This window comes from Puma concolor, chromosome F2 (assembly GCF_028749965.1).
Source record: "Puma concolor isolate L17-30 chromosome F2, mPumCon1.1.hap2, whole genome shotgun sequence".
Taxonomy (NCBI): Eukaryota; Metazoa; Chordata; class Mammalia; order Carnivora; family Felidae; genus Puma; species Puma concolor.
Genome location: NC_141684.1, coordinates 83,502,395 through 83,517,486, shown reverse-complemented (window position 1 = coordinate 83,517,486; position 15,092 = coordinate 83,502,395). Strand labels below are relative to the sequence as shown.

The 15,092-nt window shown below is 39.3% G+C and overlaps 2 protein-coding genes across 4 annotated transcripts in view; one reads left to right on the top strand and one right to left on the bottom strand.

Annotated features, from left to right (window-relative positions):
• The window catches only part of LOC147572152 (uncharacterized), a 50,737-nt gene extending 36,408 nt beyond the window's left edge, over positions 1-14,329 (bottom strand). Inside the window, exons 1-3 of one of the 3 annotated variants that reach the window (XR_015246483.1) lie at positions 14,153-14,306; positions 9,675-9,790; positions 4,443-4,978 (exon numbers count right to left, since the gene is read on the bottom strand). Coding sequence is in view for 2 of the 3 variants with exons in the window: in XM_086694925.1 (XP_086551051.1) it covers positions 4,903-5,020; positions 9,675-9,790; positions 14,153-14,236 (318 nt within the window). In the remaining variant the exon portion in view is untranslated. Of the gene's footprint in view, positions 1-4,442; positions 5,021-9,674; positions 9,791-14,152 lie in introns of those variants that run through there. The other 2 variants (XM_086694925.1, XM_086694924.1) reach the window with 2 other exon arrangements.
• The window catches only part of SPIDR (scaffold protein involved in DNA repair), a 504,871-nt gene that overhangs the window by 401,994 nt on the left and 87,785 nt on the right, over positions 1-15,092 (top strand). The gene's annotated exons all lie outside the window — the stretch shown is intronic.

Sequence of the window (15,092 nt, the reverse complement as noted above, 5' to 3'; positions counted from 1 at the left end):
CATCCAAGTTGCTGCAAGTATCAATGATTTGTTTTTGTTTTTGTCTTTTGCTGAGTAGTGCTCCATGGTATAGACCTACTACAGTCTGATTTAACATTCCACTGTTGGAAGACAGCTGGACTGATTAAAGTGACTATGAACATTCCTGTACAGGTTTCTGTGTGAACCTGAGTTTTCGTTTCTCTGGGATAAAGGCCCAAAAGTGCAGTTGCTGACTCATGAGGTAGTTACACGTTTAGTTTAGTAAGAAACTGCCAAAATGTTTCCAGAGTAGGAGGACCAGTTTACATTCCCAGCAGCAAAGTATGAGTGGCCCAGTTGCTCTGCATCCTGAACAGTATTTGGTGTTTTGGTGTTTTGTTTTTTTTTTTCAGTATTTTTTTATTTAACCATTCTGATTCATGTCTGTGTGTTGAATTTTAAACTAAAAGTTTTGGAATTTTTGGTATTTTTTTACTTTTCCCCACTTGGGGCATATCATATGAGCTACTTTAGAATAAAATCTGAGTTTATCTTTCTGTAGATCTCCCAAGACTACAAACTTCATCAGTATAAGAAATTTGTTTCATTGAGGTTTGCATCCCTAGCCTAGGAAGCAGGGCCTGGTGAATGGCAGACACTCACTAAATGTGGTTGAAAAGAGAGGGGAAGGAGACAGAGAGTGTGCTTTTGACTAACTGCATTCATCATTACTATCGCTTAATATGTATGAGACATATTCAGGGTACATGGCACAATAGTATGATTTGAAAAAAGCATAGTGAACTTAAGTTAAAAATAATCTCAAGTCTAGTCTAGATTCTCATCTAGATCCCAGATGCAGCTCTTAAAAGCAAAGAGAAAAGAATTTTTTTTTCAAATAGAAAAGTGAGACAGAAGACTTCATATTCTGACTCACTGTGTCCCTAAGGGGAAAACCTGCACTCTTTATATACGCTGAAATCAGCAAAAATATTCATTAAAGACACTATTTCTCCTTGAGCATCATTCCCTAGCCTGAGCCAGAGGATAGCCTGACTGCTGGGCCCGCGCTTGACCAGCCCAAAGGAACTGCGCTCACCTGGCCCAGGACCTGTGCGGGTACCACCTAGTCTATGCAACATTCACTGACTTACGTTTCACAAAACATTTGTCAACTAGATCACTGCTTCTGATTTCTGCTTGTAGTTCGTCAGTCCCACAGAAATAGAATAACGAAGTAGCAAACAGCTAGAGGAAAAGTTTTATCATCCATGAGGATAACTAAAGTTTCCTGTGAATCTCTTATATTTCTGGCTATAAAAGTTTGAACACCTTGACCCAGAAAGCATATACAGTATATCATCAGGTAACATGTTAGCTGAGAGTAGGACCCTGAGGTTTGCTCTATCCCCAGGTAAAAGAACTGTGAAAGAACTATAAGCAAGCATCAAATAAAAAAACAGATTACCTTTAAGAAGAAATCGTTTGGGCCAAGCTGCCTTGACCTCTGGGAGGGAATAGGAAGCTAACATGCTCACCTACTTCCCAGTGGGTAAAAATCAGACAGACATAGTTGGCGGCGGTCTGTGCTGCCTTGGGCAAGAAAACCCACCCACAAAGGGAATGATTTCCCTCTGTGTAGAGAAATTTAGCCAGAAATGCTTTCTAAGGAATTGATGAATGCTGTACTAAGAAATAAGATTGGGGTGGCTCAGTCGATTAAGCATCCAACTCTTTTTTTTTTTAAATTAATTTATTTATTTTGAGAGAGAGCACAAGCAGGGGAGGGGCAGAGAGAGAGGGAGAGAGAGGATCACAAGAAGCCTCCATGCAGTCAGCGCAAAGCTTGCTTGGGAATTCTCTTTCTCTGTCTCTCTCACAAAATAAATAAATAAACATTTTTAAAAAAGAAATAAGGGGCGCCTGGGTGGCTCAGTCAGTTGAGCATCCAACTTGGGCCCAGGTCACGATCTTGCAGTCCATGAGTTCGAGCTCCGTGTCAGGCTCTGTGCTGACAGCTCAGAGCCTGGAGCCTGCTTCAGATTCTGTGTCTCCCTCTCTCTCTCTCTCTGCCCCTCCCCCGCTCACGCCCTGTCTTTCTCTCTCTCAAAAATACATAAAGATTAAAAAAAAATAAAAAATAAAATAAAAATAAAGTAAAATAAAGAAATAAGATTGAATCTGAAATTGTAGCAGTTTGGAAACATATTAGTGACAAAATAGTAAAATAGTCATGCCAGTCAAGAAAAATATTATCCCATTATGCTGTACACTTTTAACTAATACAGTGTTGAATATCAATTATATCTCAATAAAACTGGAGTATGATAGAATTATCCCTTCCCTGTGTACTGATCACCAAATGTCTACCAGAAGCCTCAGCTTTAGGGCTAATATCTGACACAGACCTGGACTAGTTTTTGAGCATATGTCAATGTGCTTTTTTTAATCATCTGAAATCCTTGCTTTTTTCACATTTTTTAGGTTTTTACCTATTGTTTTATTTATTATTCATTGTCCCAGGGTCCTGCCCAGAATAATACATTACATGTAGTCATCAGTCATCAGTCTCCTGAGGCTCCTCTTGGCTGTGACAGTTTCTTAGACTTCTCTTGTTGTTTGATGACCTTGATAGTTGTGAGAAGCACTGGTCAAGTATTCTGTAGAATCCCCTTAATTGATATTTATCTGGTTCATTACTCATGATTACACTGGGGTTCTTGGAGGAAGATCACAGAGGTAAAGTGACGTTTTTATCACACCATGTCAATGGCATATACTGTCAACATTAATAATTGTTGATATTGGCCTTGATCACTTAGCTGAGGTATTCTTGTCAGGTTTCTCCACTGTAAAGTTACACTTTTGTGCCCTTTCCATCATGAAGTCTTTGGAAGGAAGTCACTATGTGTAGCCCACACCTAAGAAGGGAAGGTTTCTGATCCCCCTCCATGTAGTAGAATGATTGTTTGGAATTCTTCTCCCCCACTTTTTTAACTACTTTTATCAGTATGGACTTGTGATGTTTATTTTGTACTTTGGGTGATGTTTCAATACTGTTTGATTTATTCTGTTGCTCAAACTTCCATCTTTTGCCACTGAACCTCTTTCGGTCTACTCCCTTGTCTCTTTGCCTTAGCCCTGTCCTTGTGAGTTCTCAGCTTTGTTATGAGTACTTTCTTACTTCCTGGCACCACAGGATACTCAGGCTCATCTTGCACATTTCCTGTCTCAGTCCAAGAATCAACCATTTCTCCAAGGAGTTCAGGTTCCTTTTGTTGAAGAATGGCTTAAATACAAGTTCATTTTAAAGCATTATAGAATTGATACTAGCTTCAGTAATCATGGCCAGATAGAGACTTTGGAAGTAGGAATGCTCTGTTTTGGAACGTTTGATATGTAGCTCTGACTACTGGGACAGATTGTCTATAGCCCAAGGAAAAGATCTTTCACTCAAAATTGTTCTATAGATAGAGCTTTTGAAAATTATTTTACTCATTTATTATTTCTTTCCTGTCGCTCAGAGAGTTTTTGGTATCACCACAATCATAAATGGCACTTTTACCATTTACTGTCATCATGAAGCATTTCGGGAGGAGCTTGTATATGAACTTCTGTCTGTGAGCCTCGGTGACTGTGCCATTCCTGATCCCCAGGAGGCCTCTCTTCTCCTTCATCTCTGTTAGTCTTCTTTACATGCCAGCATTATCACATGCTCTAAATCATTTCAGGAGGTCATCTGCACGAAAAGTCCCTATTTGAAAGAAGGCTCCCCTGAATGGTTTACCATTTGTTTATGAGTCTCTGGTGCCTAGATGCTATAGTTTCTATGATCTGTGACTGTGGTATTGGAAGAATGTGCATTCTCAAATACTTCTTTAAATATTGTTTGGTCAGATAGGAACTAGGTATTCTTAGCTACTGGCTATCAAATACTGAGAGCATTTTTAACATCAGAAATTGTTTTTATGAAAATGTGGGATCCTTAGCTGAGGAGCATTTTAGTTGTGGTTGCCTAATCAAAACTGTACTAAACAATAAATAGAAACAGAAATTATCTGAGTGTACTCTTCCTTTTTTGTGTGTGTCACTCATTTTGGCATTTTTTTCAGGATGGATTCCCATGTAGAAATTCTTTAATTCTTGACACACATTTTAAATAATGTTTTCTTGCAGATTTTTTCTTACAAGTCATCAAAATTATATAGTAAGAGGCCCACGTCCAAAAAATTAATTAGGTGTCTGCTTTCTCGGCTAGATAAGTGAAATCGTTCATTTCTGATTTCACCTGCCTCTCAAAGAGATACACTATTTCTACTAAAGTGAACACCAAGTTTATTTTGTTCCTGATTTTGTTCTTGCCTTTTCAGTTGTTGATGATTTACCAGAGAAGAATATATAGAGTTCCCTCACCCCCCAATTCCACTTTTCAGTAGAATGTACATATCAGAGAAAATCAGTCAGGCTCAGTGACAAAGAAGTCTACTATATCCAACTCAAGCAGAAAGATATTTATTTAAGGATTCAGAAGGTGTGTGGAATCATTGGGGAAACTAAAGAAACAGGTGATACTGGATTTTTAAGAAAGACTGTCAGAGCAACACTGAAGAACCAGGCCACCGTGGGAGCTGCGGTCTCTTCTACAACCAGGTACCTGGTGCTTCGCTTCTGTACCAGTTCCAGAGCCACTGCTAACAGTAGGCGGCTGTATTATCAGAAAACTCTCACTACCGCTTCCCCCTCTAGAGCCACTCTGTGTGAGCTACAAGCTGAATCAGCAAGCCAGATGCCACATTCTTGCCTTTTACCCTCCAAAGCAATCCGTCAATCCCTGAGAGCTTTGTCACTGTTAGGCTTGCTGGCACAAGTGGCAGAATCGGGCGCTCGGACTTGGTATCACTTCTGACTTTGATTGACAGGCCCTGAGTCACACTGGGGACTTCAGCCACAGGGGAACCCCAGACACGAAGAGTTTGCTTCCCAGTCTCTGGAGTTTAGGGAGGCCCATAGAAGGCAACTGGAATCGTTCATATCCACCAAAAGAGTTAGAAAGAGCTCACTAGGAAGAGGGCAAAAAAAATACGTGAAAGAAGTATAGGAAAACAGCAAATCTCCACAGTCTTAAAATTTCATTTTAGAATGCCAGTAGCTACGGAATGCAGAATATGCAAGACTAGATTTCTATCTTTTAACTTAGTGTTCTGTCTTTTTAAAAGAATTCAAAGTCCCAAAATTACTGGATACCTTACTTGGTAACAAGTGTTAAAACTATAAACTCTTATGCTGTAGACTACAGCTATTGAGCTGCGATTTAAAAGGGAAATTTAATTAATAGATGCTAAAAGTGGTTATGCACAGTTGAGGTGCACTTTAAGAATTTTTCTGAGATAAGCAAATCTTAGTGTGCATAGATATTCCATATATTAAGAAATGTGTCGAGACAAGCTGGGGGCACCTGGGAGGCTCAGTCGGTTGAGCGCCCAACCCTTGATTCTGGTTCAGGTCTATGTATGATCTCACGGTCGGGCTCCATGACAGAAGATGAGTAGAGAGGGGAGGCAGGCAGCTTGATGCCAAGTGTGATGAGGAAACTTTAAGGTTTTAAGTATGGGATTGGATTGATGTGATCTGATCTGTACTTTGGAAAGATTGCTCTGGCTGCTCTAGATCAAATGGAATGTTGAGGCACAAGAGTAGGAACAGGAAACAAGTTAGGAGGTTGTGTCAGCAAATCAGGCAGGTGGGACTGGTGGCTGGACCAGAGTGCTGGTGAGGGGGTGTTGACAGCTGAAAGGTTGGGATCTGTTTTAAAGATGGAGTGCATGTTATTTGCTGATGACTGGGTGTGGGGTGGTAGAGGGAAAGAGGATGACTGTGAGGTTACTGGTTTGGTGGTTGTCAGTTAACTGAGGTGGTGGGCACTTGGGAGGCTCAGCGATGGGAGTCTAGAGTTCAGTATGGCTTTCTTGAAATAGAGGTGCCATTAAACACTGAGCTGAAAAAAGTAAATTTGTTATGAACTTGTAGTGGAAGAGAGACCAGAACATGAGAGTCCGGTGGGAAATAACTCCCAGGTAGGAGTTAATTCCTTTACTTTTCACAAAAACACATAAGATGGGTAACATCTGGCTATTAGAAGCAGAAATTCATGAAAGCCACTTCTTTTTAAATTTTTTTTTAATTTTTGAATTCTAATGTAGTTAACATTCATTTCACAGTATCGTGATTCAACAATCCCATATTTTACTTACTGATCAACAAGATACGTGTACGTGTATTCTTAATCCCCTTTACCTATTTCCCCCACCCCCACCTCCTCTCTATTAACTATCAGTTTGTTCCCTATAGTTAAGAGTCTGTTTTTTGATTTGTCTACCTTTTTTTCCCTTTGCTTAATGAAAGCCACTTTTTAAAATTAAAGGGTTTTTCTCCCTTCATGTAATAGATAAACCAATGGAACAGAAAAAGAAAATCCCAGATATACGTAGGAATTCTGAAAATAATACAAGTATTTCAGAAAACTGGGAAAAGATTAATCAATAAGTGGCATAAGGACAATAGATGAGTCATCTGGAAAAATAAAATAAAATGGGATCTGTGTCCCTTATCCCACACCCGGGTAAATTCCAAGTGGATCAAAGATCTAAGGATAAAAACTAAAACATTCTAGAAGAAATCATAGGAGAGTTATCTTGAGGTGGAAGTTTTTCTAACTGTGGCTTAGCATCCAAAACCTCCAAAAGAAAATAATAATAAATTCTATTAAATTTGCATGGTAAAGTCAAAAGTATGGCAAATTGGGACTATATCTTTGCAATCCATATTACAAAGCCAATTTCTCTAATATGCAGAGTGCCCATAGAAATAGAGAAAAAGCCAATACCCAACATAAAAATGAGCAAAGGATATGAACACACAGTTCATAGATAAAAAGAAGCATATAAAAGAGACAGGGAGAGACAGACAGGGAAGGAAGGAGAGGGGGAGAGAGAGAAACTGGGGAAGGATACATGAAAACAAACAACAGTGAGTATCTGTGAGGGTATAGGGGGACTAGGGGAATGGGGGACAAGAATGGGACGGAAACTTTGCGTCACATGCCTCTGTAATTAAAGTTTTGAATTATATATATTATTTAGAAAAGCTATAGGACTTTCTATACACAATTATTGCTCTTGTAATTTGTAAACATTACAAGTATTTTGGAGAGCAGTGCATAACGTATGACAATAATGATAAACTCTTTTACCCCAAAACTCCTAGAAATTTCATTCATGAAAAACAAACAAAAAAATTCACACACCATGTTCTTCATGATAGTAGTGCCTTACAATGGGGGACAAAAAGAAGCAACCTAAACATCCGTTATAAGGAGAATTTTTCTCCTTATATTTATTTATTTAATTAATTAATTAATTAATTATTTAATTATGACATACTACATGATAGAATAGTAAGCTACTGTGCAGTGTAACTAAGACCAGGAGGAAATGTTCACTCGCCAAATATTTACTGTGTACCTACTCTGTGTCACACATCGTTCTGGATGTTAGGGATACAACGATAAATGAGACCAAGAAAAAAAAGAAAACCTATGAAATCTATGTGCTAAAGGAACTTATGTTACATTGGGGAAGACTGGTAGCAGGCAAAGAGATACAATATAAGAAAGTTGTAGTGGTTATGACTGTAAATAAAGTTGGATAAGGGGATAGTGAATGTCAAGGGGTTACTATTTTTACATAAGAATCAAGGAAAGCCTTGCTGAGAGGATACTATTTGAGAAAAATCCCAAAGGAGGTGAGAGAACAAATCATGCAGGTGTTCAGGGGAAGAGAGGGTGAGTGCAAAAGGCTGAGAGGCAGGGGCATGCTTAGCATGTTTGCACAGCAGCAAGGAGGCCAGTGTGGCTTTCCATACGTTGTAAATGAAGGCAGACGGAATAGGGGTTCTGGTCATGAGAAGGTCTGGAAAGCTATAGTAGCAAAGCCTTTGGTATTTTTTCTGAGTGTGATACAAAACCTCCTGGAAGTTTTTGTACGGAAGTGGAAGTAGCCACAAATGCCTGTGTGAAAAGCGAGAAGTCTAACTCATCCGTTAAGACAAGCTGGTGGATAAAAAGACGGTGCACACCTGGAGATAGTCGAGAAATGGAAAAGGCAGGACTCCGTGAATGATTGGATGTGGAAGGTGGAGGCAAAGGAAGAACCTAGAAAGATTCTAAGGTTTGGGCATCAAGATAAATGGTATTAAATGAGATGGGAAATTAGGTGGGTGAACAGATTTGGAGAACTAGAAAAGTTATGTTTGGTTTTAGATGTGCTGAATTTGAGGTACCTCTGAGTTACAAATGTAGAAAAGGGGAAAACTAAAATGAACCTGGTTGTAGTATAAACTCATAGTTTTCAAGATGGATAAATGGATGAGTAAACAGAAGTAAATGTGTTTTACTCGTGTGTGTGTGTGTGTGTGTGTACATTCCCTAGCTCTCTCTACTAAGAGGTCTTGAGGCAGCAATACTCCAGTATCAATGAGCTCATTTAGCACCCAGATATTAGCTTTTAAATATCTGAAAGAAACCAGGGCTCCTTGGTGAAATCACTGATTTCAGGTTTGGATGAGAGAAAATATAAGATGAGCTTTGAACATTTCATTAGGTCAGAAAGTGAGAACATTCTCAAAGAATGATGGAGACATGGCAAAAGGACACAGGAGCTAGCTTGCAAGAGGCTGCCACTAGCAAAATCTGGCACAATTAGAACATCAAAATAAATGATAGTTACGGATTGCAGCCCAGAGTATACGAATCCATGAGTCCACACTGATATATAAAAATGAATGAGTGAAAATTTTGATAAGGAATAGGATATTTACTTATTTTCAAAGTATCTCCCACATAATATTTTTTTAATTTCAGAAGGAAAAGTAACCTATAGTTGAGAAGCCTGGCAGACATCATCTTAAGTAGTAAGTGAACATTATCAGTACTGGAACAAATTGAAATAGTGTGCCAATGATTCAGAAGAACATAGCACCAATTTTGTGTCATCCTTACCAGTGATACATAGGCTAAATCTCCTCATGACAAAACATCAGACAAACACAAATGGAAGGCTTCTGTACTATAAAATTACTGGCCTGTATCCTTCAAAAATGTCAAGGTCATGAAAGTCAAAGAAAGACTGAGAAACCCTTCCAGGTTGCAGAGGATTAAAGAGACGTGACAACTGAATGCAATACATGATTCTGAATTATCTCCTTTTGCTACAAAGAATATGATTGGAACAATGGGTGAATCATGAGTGGGGTTTGAGAATTAGGTGTAGGGATATGTCAATATTCATTTCCTCCCCTTGATGGTTGTATAACAGTTATGTAAGATATAGTCCTTGTTTGTACAAACTTACTCCCAAATGATTCGGGAAAAAACATGCTTTGTACTGTATTTAAAACTTTTAGTAAATTTGGGATTGTTTCAAAAAGCCTCTAAATTATCACAAAAGTGAATTAGAAGTGAGTAAATGGGAGTAAGTGAGGCACATCCATACTTTCTAGAAGGTTGACAGGAAAGAGGGCAGTGCAGGCTACCAGATGAGAGGAGACTGCTCCAAGTTTTCAAAGTGTGCTAGTCTGCTGGTCTACATGCAAAAGCTGGTGTTTGGAGAGCAAACAGATGTAGGATAGATGGTAGTCATTGCAAAACGAACACCTACCTGTAGGTGGTGGGTGTCCTGGGTGCCCAGGGTAGGTGAGAAGTTGAAGCTGGTTTATAAGCTGGGAGGAATGTCAGCTGATGTGGCTTGCGGTCCTGTGGACTGAGGTAGGCGAGCTGGAAATGGAACAAATTCATGCGTGAGAACCTTCCTTCTCTCTGAGTAATAGAGTTGTCTTCTAAAAACGACCCCTTGTCTGTTCTCAAAATGGTAAACTAAATATGGTTTGGTCTTTGAAACTGAAGTTACCTTATTATAAAATATCTTAAAACAACTTAATATTTTTCTCAGTGATATTGTTCCTAGAACAGGTATTCTTAAGACTGCAGAAAAAAATAGAAAGTTTCCTTTGATATTTAAAAAAATAATAAACAAGCTTTATGTGTATGCCTTTGCCTAGGTAATTTGTGTTTTATTTGGTAGGGTCAGAGCAGGTAAAATATGTCCATGTACTTGATAAACACAGATGATTTATAAGCCATTGCATGGGACAAGACTGGTTTGTAGGCCAATTAGCAACCTAGAATGTGAAACCCTGACTCAGAAACAGGTCATCTAAGAATGATGATTAAACTCTGTTCCCCATTGTTTCAACAGGCCCTATACAGTAGTGCTGTTTACTACCAGGTCCATTTACTCTAGACTGGCTCCCTCATTGGGAGTACAGAACCCTGAAGCTTATTCAAATGACTGTCTTCTCATTTCGCCTAAGACTGCACATAACCAGTGCCATTGTAGATGCAATGAAGGGTCCTTATCTATTACTTGCAGTGCAGCCATAGAGTTTTAGGGTTTAATCCCCATTCAGAACGCTGGTTGAGAATATTATTTGGTGATCTGGAAGAAGCAATGGGATGCTATAACTTATCTATGGCACCACCAAAACTATGCCCTTTGCTTGGTGCCTTTTTCCTTACTCTATACTCAGTTACAGACCCTTGTCTCTTTAGGTTTCAGTGCTGAGTAGACATGAAAAGTGGGAATACCAAATGACCCCTCATTCGAGAGTGAATTGGGGAATTAATGAGAGAAAACAAAACCACAGTCTTCCCAGGGCTGCTGGGTTAATTCGGTACGTTTTGAGTAATAAACTTTCTTAGCTAAGATCCCTCCTTCCCTTCCTCCCTCTCTCCTTTCCTTCATTTATCTTGTTCTAATTCAGTATTTCACTAGGATACTAATACTTCCCTTCCCACACCTGTACGTTAGAACAATGTAGAAGTCTCACCTTGTGAATTACCTGTATAAAGCATTTTAAATACCTGTTATTGTTCCTGAGGGTAGGAACTAAGTCTTATACCTTGTATCCCCAAAAGCCTGAATAAATACTCATCAATTAATTCAACTTGGTGTAACAAGCATATGTTGACCACCTATAAAGTATAAAGCTCTGGGCTAAGAGTTGTTTTAGGCACATAGGGGATAAGAAATATGATCCCTGCCCTCAAGAAACTTCCAGGCGTGGGTGTCTGTTGGCCATCTGTTTGTCTTCTTTGGAGAAATGTCTGTGCCTGTATTCTGCCCATTTTTAAATTGGATTATTTGTTTTTTGGGTGTTAAGTTGTATCGATTCTTTATATATTTGGGTACTAACCCTTTATCAGATATGTCATTTGCAAATATCTTCTCCCATTCAGTAGGTTGCCTTGTTGTTTTGTTGATTACTTCTTTTGTTGTGCAGAAGCTTTATATTGTGATGTAGTCTGCATAGTTTGTTTTTGCTTTTGTTTCCCTTGCCTCAGGAGACATACCTAGAAAAATGTTGCTACTGTTCATGTCAGAGAAATTACTGCCTGTGCTCTCTTCTGGGATTTTTATGGTTTCAGATCTCACATTTAGGTCTTTAACCATCTGGAGTTTATTTTTGTGTATGGCATAAGAAAGTGGACCAGTTTCATTCTTTTGCAGGTAACTGTCCAATTTTCCCAATACCATTTGTTAAAGAGACTCTCTCTTTCCCATTGTATATTCTTTCCTCCTTTCTCAAAGATTAATTGACCATATAGTTGTGGGTTTATTTCTGTATAACCAGGGAAATGCACATCAAGACTACAATGAGCTATCACCTCACACCTGTTAGAATGGCTAAAATAAAAAACCTAAGAAACAACAAGTATTGGCAACGGTATAGAGGAAAAGGAAACCTTATGTACTGTTGGGATTGCAAACTGGGGTAGCCCCTATAGGAAAGTTGAAAATAGAATGTAAAAAGTTAAAAATAGTTGAGAAAGAGAATCCCAAGTAGGCCTCTCGCTGCCAGCACAGAGCCCAGCGTAGGGCTCAATTCCATGAACCCTGAGATCATGACCTGTGTCAAATCAGTTGTTGGACGCTCAACCCTTAAGTCACCAGGCACCTCTATCCATGTAACTTATACACAGATGTTCATAGCACCATTATTTCAGTAATGTAAAAAAAAAAAAAAAAAAATAGAGACAACCCAAAAATGTGGTATATCCATATGATGGAATATTATTCCACAACAAAAATGAATGATGTACTGACACATGCTACCATGTGGATTATCCTCGAAAACATTATGCTAGGTGAAAGAAGCCAGTCACAAAAGGACACATATTGTGTGATTCCATTCATGTGAAGTATCCAAAATAGGCAAATCTATACAGACAGAAAGGAGATTACGTGTCTCTGGGTACTTGGGGGAGGGGAGGATGAGGAGGCTACTTAGTAGACTGAAATTTCCTTTTGGGGTGATGAAAATGTCCTGGAATAAGGTAGTGTTGATGGTTGCAGAACATTGTGACTATACCTAATGCCACTGAATTGCACACCTTAAAATGGTTAAAATGGTAAATTTTATGCTATATGTATTCTGCCCTGTTAATAAAAACAGGGTGAATTTTGTGGTATGTTAATTATGTCTCAAAACTGCTATAGAAATGAAAGGCATAATAGCTTGGATTAATCACCAGGAAACTGTGCTGAGGGGAAAAAAAAATCCAATGCCAATGACTATGAACTGGACAATTCTGTTTTTATAACTTTTTGAAGTGGCAGAATTTTAGAAATGGAAGACAGATTAATAGCGTCTAGATGTTGGGATGGGGGTGGGGAGATAGTGGGAAGTGGGTTATAAAAGGCAGCATAAAGAATTGGTCAGTGTCTTTTTTTTAGTGTTTTTTTAAATTTATTTAAGCAATCTCTACACCCAACATGGGATTCAAACTCACAACCCCAAGATCAAGAGTCTCATGTTCTTCTGATTGAACTAGCCAGGTGCCCTGGAACTCTTCAGTGTCTTGACTGGTATTGGATATAGGATCCTAAACATGTAGTAAAACTGTAGAGCACTGAACACACACATGAACACGTGCACACGAGCACAAGTGAAATGTGTTTTTCTGAAATCTGAATAAGACTGGTGGATTGTATCAATGTCAGTGTCCTAGCTGTGATGTTGTACTATTATTTGCTAGTATACTGCTACACTAGTGGGGGAGACTGGGCAAAGTGTACATCCGAGCTCGATAGCATACCTTATAGTTGCATGTGAATCCATGGTTACCTTGTTAGAAATTTGCAATACAGGTTAGAGTCTGGAACTGTGAGGCCTCCCGCTTTGCTTTTCTTTTTCAACATTACTTTGGCTATTCAAGGTCTTTTCTTGTTCCATACAAATTTTAGGATTGTTTGTTCTAGCTCTGTGAAAAATGCTGGTGTTATTTTAACAGGGTTACTTCTTACTCTTGTCTTGGCCCAGTTATAGTCTTATCTCCACAAGCAATGCCCCAGATCATACTCCGGGATGGACCAAGCTTACAGCAGGTTTTGTTTTAGTTTGGCTTGGTTAATTCCAGTAATGCAGTATTTTCCAAAAATAAATAGGATGTGCAAGTAAAGAAAAGGCCTTTCTCAGACTTTTTTGGCATCCTTTAGTTAAGTCACTTTTACCAAAGAGAGATTGTTATTCCTTCCCGTTCATTGATATTAGAAAGTTTGTATGTCACACTTGTATTTTAGCAAAGAGAAAATATCATTTTTTAAATGAATAAAAACCACATTTCTGTGCAGTAGAAATCATCCTGTTAACATCTCGTCATGTTACAAAGATAAACAACAGGATTAACTGTTTACTTTAGGAGCGCAGTCTGGTTGTTTTTCAGGAGAAGAACACAATGTCCTGCTGTATCTGGTTTCCCGTCTGTCGAGCGGGTTGGTGGAGCTGGGGAAAGGCCCTCCACCCACTCAGCCCTCTGCTGTCCCTCTCTCCTCCTTTTCTTCCTCTTCCCTCCCTCCTTGCTGTGACTTTTCCTCCCCCTGTTCATGTTCAAACACTTCTTCTCTCTCCTCCCTTCTCTTCCCTTTTCCCTCTCCCCCTTCCTTTCTCCTGCTTTTTTCCCCTCACTTCATCCTCCGATTTCTTCCATTTCTTCCTTAAAATAGAGGCTTAGCAAGAAATCATAATGTGGAGAGAAAGATCCTGTTGATCTTTAGAGGCTGCTTAAGTTGACACTGACCTGGAAGAAAGCGGCTGGACTGACTCTGATTCCGGGAATTCTTGGTGGACTGCTAAGAACTGCTCCCATAACCCGGGCAAACATCCCACATGTTCACGTAATCTCCCCTCTCACTGTCCATGCGTACACACACACACGCACGCACGCGCAGACACACACGAATCTACTGTTTCTCTCTCTTCTTCATTTGTGTTTCTGTGATACTGAGTCAGTGAGTGAAAAGAAAGGGAAAAATGAATATTTTTCCAAAGTGGGGGAGGGACATTTAAAACTTCAAAGAATAATTAAATTACAGTCTCTCTGAAACTCCCTCTACAACAGTTTTGCTTTCCTTATTCCTAGTGCTTTGTTCTGTTGCTTTTGCAGATTGACAATATGTGAATTTTTAGAATTCTTAAAGTATTCCTCAATTGGCGTGATGTGCCATTAAGCTGGTAAGAGAAGGAAAAGAAATTCTTAAAGATAAATATTAACTCCATAATGGACTTTTATACTTCCAACATGATGTGGATGGGATTGAACAGTGAACCTCTTATCTGTATTATTTTATGTTGCTGGGAATGCGCAGTGGAATGTAGTTTCATTTGGCACCCGTTTTAGTCAGTTCTTCCAACATGGTCCTGGCCTCACCCTCATGGCTCAGAAATGCATAGAATCAAAGTCCTGCTGAATGACTCCTGATGGCTGAAACGGGAGATTCTTGAACTACTTTTTGACTGTCTTATATTCCCAGCTGGGAGGGGTGGAGCGTGGCTGATGGGGGGCAGGAGCAAGCTGAAGACCATGGGCATTTTCACAATTGTTTCTTGCTGTCCCGTGGATGACCAGGGCAGCATCGCAAGGCCGGGCACAAGTTGGTTTCATGTGTAGCAACACCCTTTCTGTGTGGGATAATGCACCCCCGTGCTGCTCTCGTGCACTTTCCTCAAGCCCCTTCACC